A 6,000-nucleotide genomic window follows, 5' to 3' on the forward strand; every position below is an offset into this window, starting at 1 on the left:
ACACAGTCTTGATTACTGTGGCATTATAGTAAATCTTGAAACTAAATAGTATAAGATCTCCAACTTTGATCTTCTCTTTCAAATTGTTTTAGCTTGTCTAAAACAAATTATTAGCTTGTATCTCCATATACATTTTATAATCATTTTTTCAATTTCTACCAAAAAAAAAGTCGATTGGAGTTTTGGACTCACATTGAATATCTAGATAAATCTGGAGATGATTGATATTTTTTAAATATTTAGTCTTCTGATCTGTGATCATGGTATAGCTCTTTTTTGTTTATGTCTTCTGTAATTTCACTTAACAATTGTAGTTTTCATTGTACAGATCTTGCATACATTTTGTGCTAAATTTATCCCTAGGTATTTCATGTTTTTATGCTAATTTAAATGTTTTAATTTCAATTTCCAGTTGTTCATTGTTTACACTATAGTTTTAAGAAAAAGTTAGAAGCAGCATTCTGTGAAGGAGTATGAATTAAAGACAAAAGGAAAAGGTGGCCCTAAATGATAATTCTTTCTAATGAAGAAAAAATTATAGCAATAGAATCGCTGAATAACAAAAGCCATGTGAAAGAATCATCATTGCTGACTGTTACTTTCACTTTTATATTCAAGCATGGAAATTACTATTTATTCATAATGAATGATAATACAGAACATACCCAGAGACCAGTGAAGAGAAAAGGCCCTCTGCCTGGGGTCAGGAGGCTTAGACTTGAGTTGTCACCTGCATACTGAAAAAGTGTATAGTCCAAGATAAATAAACCTTGACAAGCACTTCCTTCTTTTTCATGTTTTTATTCAACTAACAGTTGGCGAGTGTTCACAAACAGCCGAACACTGTGCTAAGTGCCATTAAATGGGACAAATGCTATACTCCATATCATTAAGGGGTTATAAGAAAAGTTCAAATGAGAAAGGGTTATATGAAATATTTTGGTAAACTAAAATATAAGTTTAATGTGCTACTATTATTTTTATTACAATTATGCCATGAAAATCTTTTTTATAGGTGTTATTACTTTAATACAGAGCTCATACCAAAATAAGGAAGTGTCTCTGGAAAAAAATTAAATGGATTAGAGCTAGAGACTCCTGAAATTCATCACTCCATGACACACCAAAACCTCTTCTTCTATTAACCTGTAAATGAATGGTACAAGTACTGTGTAAATCCGTAGATATGAAGACTGACTTGTCATTTTTAAAACCTGCTAAGGGAAAGAATGGGCTTGAAATTTATAAAACTTTTTCCTTCCAGATGAAGGAGGTAGGCTTATTAATTTCTATTAATAGGAGACCTTCTGCTGACAGTTTTTCTATTAGAAATCTGGCAAACTCACAAATATGACAGATGGACTGAGAATTCAGAAATATGCCAAAAGACTTTATGTAAAGTGATGCAGTCAAAAAATGTGCCAGTTTCCGTGGTTATAGATTAATATCCAAATAATTAAAAATACTTGCTTGAAAAATACTTTTTTGTTCTTTGTATTTTTTATTTTTTTAGGTTTGATTCTCATAAAGGTTTCTGGTGTCAGTTACTGGAAGAAGGTAAAACAAAATGCCTTGGAAAGAGCAAAGGAAGAAAATACCCTCCAATGGATCCTGAGGTAAGTATAGAGCTTAAAAATACAAACTAAATAGGCAAAATGATACATAAAAATATATCTATTTTCTTAGAAAAGTGATTAAAATAAAAATTCACCCTTTATAAAAATTAAAAGTGACATTTGGATTAGAATGCATTCAGGTTGCTTGTTTTGATTTTTCCAGTGATTATCTTACCTGTCATGCAAGAATAAAAGAAAACAATAGAATCTGCCATTTTGAATCAGAATGAAGAAGGCAACATCTCATTCCAAAAAGAATGATACATTCACAGAAATTTCAGCACTAAAAATGTTAACTGAAACCAAGGCAGGAAATATATCAACTGGAAATTGAAAATAGGCCCAAAAGATTTTATTTTCACTGTCTAAGTCACTCTCCAGTAGTAAGTGTGGCCTGCATAATAATATTAATTATTGGTATACTAAGTTTTGAACTGTTAATACGTTAATAAGATGAAAGAATGAATATATTTCCCAAATGTATAACATACTAGCAGATAATTTAGGCTCTGGAGAATGGAGACACCCAAACTTAGCAGTAGGTATGTAGCGCTTCATGTTTATTATGTTCCAAATGGTGACATAGCGATCACTTAAAGCTACAGTTTTCCCACTTTGTAGACCCTATATATTTACTTTAAAGCTTATTTCACATATATTAAAATTTATTAATATTATTTTGATTTCATAATCAAAAGTTTCGACATAATCATATAGTTTGGACATAAGAATGCAAGATTTTGTAAAAAAAGTTTTTTTTAACTCAAAAATTAAGACATTATTTGGCATTGTTTTCCCACAGTGTTTAATATCTTACGGTAACTAAGAATCCTGCATTGGTCTGAGAATGCTAACATGGTATGAACTTGTCTGGATACTTTTTAATACTTGAAGACTTTAAGGACCTTTTTTCCAACCTGATAGAGACAGAGCCTCTATCAAGCTAAGCTCACTAAGCTCATAATTAAATTCTATCTAAAAGGCATTGTGGAGGTTCTTGTTCTTTTGATAAACAAACTGCATTCTCAGAACTCCAGTTTTCTTTGGTGGGTTATTAAAATATACCTTCAGAGCACTATGAAAACAATCCTTACATATTAATAAATATTCAAGGGCAATTCCCATTGTATTTCTTTTTTTTTTTTTTTTTTTTGTGGTATGCGGGCCTTCCTCTGTTGTGGCCTCTCCCGTTGCGGAGCACAGGCTCCGGACGCGCAGGCTCAGCGGCCACGGCTCACGGGCCCAGCCGCTCCGCGGCATGTGGGATCCTCCCATACCGGGGCGCGAACCCGGTTCCCCTGCATCGGCAGGCGGACGCGCAACCACTGCGCCACCAGGGAAGCCCCCCCATTGTATTTCAAGACAGTAATATCAAGTATCTCATTTTCATGTATGTCAAAGCTATCTCTCTATATATTTATTAAAACTAAAACATTCAAGACACTGTAGAACATCTTTCTTAGTATTTTATTTCACTCCTATCAAACACATACTGAGACATAATATTAAATTTGTGGTAGAGAAAGATAAGAAAAGAAAAACATAACTTTTCAGGATATCATTATTTCCATATCTCCCAAGAAGGTTACTGCGTAATACATCCCTAAGATATTTTTTCTCAAACACCTCTGACACCAAATGTGTGAGTTTTCCATACCAAGCAATTCTCCAATTTTCTGCCGACACCAGCTAGGTATCCTGCAGTTTAATCCAGTTCTGATGCTAACTATCCAGGCTTAGTGCAGCCCCACAGATTAAGGGCTCAGCCCCACAGAACTGCCCCCTTCAGACTCCAGTAACAAGTAGTGGGTTCCCAGGTTACTCACACTTCTGTGCAACTTGGCTGCAAATCAGGGGTTCCCATGACCCCCTCGTCAGGTTTTATAATTTGCTATAATGACTCACACAACCCAGGGAAACACTTTACTTCCTATTATTATAAACAAAGAGGTACTTAGGACAAGGTCCAGAAGGGTCCTGAGTACAGGAGCTTCTCTGTCCCTGTGGAGTCTGGGGTGTACCACCCTCCCAGCACATGGATGCATTTACCAACCCTGAGCTATGGAGGTTTCAGTTGCACAAGCATGGTTGATTAAATAATTGTCTGTTGGTGAATAACTCAATCCCCTCCAGGGCTTCCCTTCCCTGGAGGTCGGAGGGTGGGGCTGAAAGTTCCAACCCTCTAATATGTTTGGTTCCTCTAAAGCAACCAGCCCCCATCTGAAGCTATCTAGGGGCCCATAAGAGTCAAGTCATTAGCAGAAACTCAGAAACTCAGATAAGGTTTAAAGGAACTTATTGTAAATAAGAAAAGACACTCTTTACACCCCTGTCACTCAGGAAATTACAAGGGATTTAGGAGCTCTGTGCCAGGAACCAGAGTCAAAAACCAAATATATATTTCTTATTATATCACAATATCATATACACACTGGATTTATTTGAGGGAGTAGAACAGCTGATTTTGTGCAAATAGTGCCCAGAGAGGAGGCAAGAGTAAAGGGTCCTTCCTGGAGGTAATGGAAACACAAATGTGTACACAGATTCGAATAGGCAGTACTGTCACCACACTGCTTGCTTCTCCTTCTGCTACAGAAAAAACACCAGAACCCTTCCTCACAAGTATCACCAAAACATCATAGGATGCATTTGATCCTGGAAATTAAGAATGCTGTTAGCCTACTTCCACTTTGACTTTGTTTATCAAAATATATTGTAGAAAGGGAATAAAAACTGACATTTAAAATGAACCACTAAGTCTGTGACCTCTCCAAATCAAAAGCATTTAATAGATTCTTTAATAATAGGCCAATAAACAACCTGATATTGAATTTATTATACGATTCCTTCTTTTACCATATATTATTATTCCCTCTTATTACATTAATTTCATGAGTTTGCATGAAGTAGACTATGTTGGCATACTTAGCATATATCCTATCTGTGATTTATCATCTAAAATAGTCCCTTTCTGGGCTTTCCTGGTGGCGCAGTGGTTGAGAGTCCGCCTGCCGATGCAGGGGACACGGGTTCGTGCCCCGGTCGGGGAAGATCCCACATACCGCGGAGCGGCTGGGCCCGTGAGCCATGGCCGCTGAGCCTGCGCGTCCGGAGCCTGTGCTCCGCAACGGGAGAGGCCACAACAGTGAGAGGCCCGCATACCGCAAAAAAAATTAAAAATAAAAATAAAATAAAATAGTCCCTTTCTGAATGATGGTCAGATAACAATGTATGTACGATAAATCCTGCATATCACTGAGTTCTGTCCTAGTAACTTTTGGCCTGAATATATTAGACTCTCAAATAGTACATGTGGTACTTTACAAATCTCATATCAGTTATCTTGCCATATGAGGGAGCAGAGCAACAAGAAGAAAGGGTACTTGATTATAGGGACATGATTCTAGGGACCAACATACACAAATAATAGGAAACAGGACAAGGGTTTGGCTACAGAGGCAGCACTGATACAGACAGCCAGGTTTGACAATAATGCCAGAAAGACCAAACAGTTGAGGTATAGTTGAGATAATCCTCAGTATCAGGAGGTACAATCCAAACTCCAAAGGGATGTGTGGTAGATATTGATCCCAGGAGGTTCAATTCTAAAAATGGTTAAGATGTTGGAGAATCCTTTGCCATATGAAAAATATTAGGGAGCAAGCTGGCAGGAGCTGGGCAGCCCCGGGCTGCTGTTGTTCCAGGGCTTCTCTCATAAAGAGGAACAATGCAAAGTAAGACCTTAAGAGAAAACACAGTGGGGAAGTTTGGAAACTCAGCCTCTGCACAAAGGCCTAGGGCTCAGCCCTGGATTCCAGGTCTGGCTGGCAGCAAAGGAGGCACAAAATGATCAGGCCCCCAGAAGGAGTATCTGGGAATATGATTTGTCTCCACCTCTCTCTGGCCTGGGTGTACCAGCTGGGCCTGTCAGTGGTTTTAGAGCTAATGACCGAGGAAGACCAAAAACAGAAGTGAGACAAAGGTTCGGGTTCTCCCTTGATCGCAGTGATGGTTAGAATATAGCACAAATGTCAGTCTGGTTCCAGTGGTCATAATGACTACAAAAACCACTATGTTACATAGAAATTATCAGTATAAAACAAGATGTTTTTCTATGGCCTTTAAAATGGGGTACCAGATATGACATTTTAAAAGACTAGCACAAGGAATTAAATAAAAACTTTTTAAAGATTCAACTCAACTAAAAACCTCAGAATAGGGACTTCCCTGGTGGTCCAGTGGTTAAGACCCCATGGTGGGAAAACTAAGATCCCACATGCCACACCGTGCGGTCCAAAAACAATAATAAAAATAAAAAATAGGGCTTCCCTGGTGGCGCAGTGGTTGAGAGTCCGCCTGCCGATGCAGGGGACACGGGTTCGTG

At 37.9% G+C, this 6,000-nt stretch overlaps 1 protein-coding gene and 1 long non-coding RNA gene across 3 annotated transcripts in view; one reads left to right on the forward strand and one right to left on the reverse strand.

Moving 5' to 3' along the window:
- LOC114486613 (uncharacterized) overlaps positions 1–6,000 on the reverse strand; it is a 188,149-nt gene that overhangs the window by 148,563 nt on the left and 33,586 nt on the right. The gene's annotated exons all lie outside the window — the stretch shown is intronic.
- The window catches only part of LOC102984784 (N-deacetylase and N-sulfotransferase 3), a 150,671-nt gene that overhangs the window by 140,944 nt on the left and 3,727 nt on the right, over positions 1–6,000 (forward strand). The window contains exon 12 of the mRNA XM_007114685.3: positions 1,514–1,616. Within this exon, the coding sequence (XP_007114747.1) occupies positions 1,514–1,616 (103 nt within the window). The remainder of the gene's footprint in view (positions 1–1,513; positions 1,617–6,000) is intronic.

Source organism: Physeter macrocephalus, chromosome 7, assembly GCF_002837175.3.
Source record: "Physeter macrocephalus isolate SW-GA chromosome 7, ASM283717v5, whole genome shotgun sequence".
Taxonomy (NCBI): domain Eukaryota; kingdom Metazoa; phylum Chordata; class Mammalia; order Artiodactyla; family Physeteridae; genus Physeter; species Physeter macrocephalus.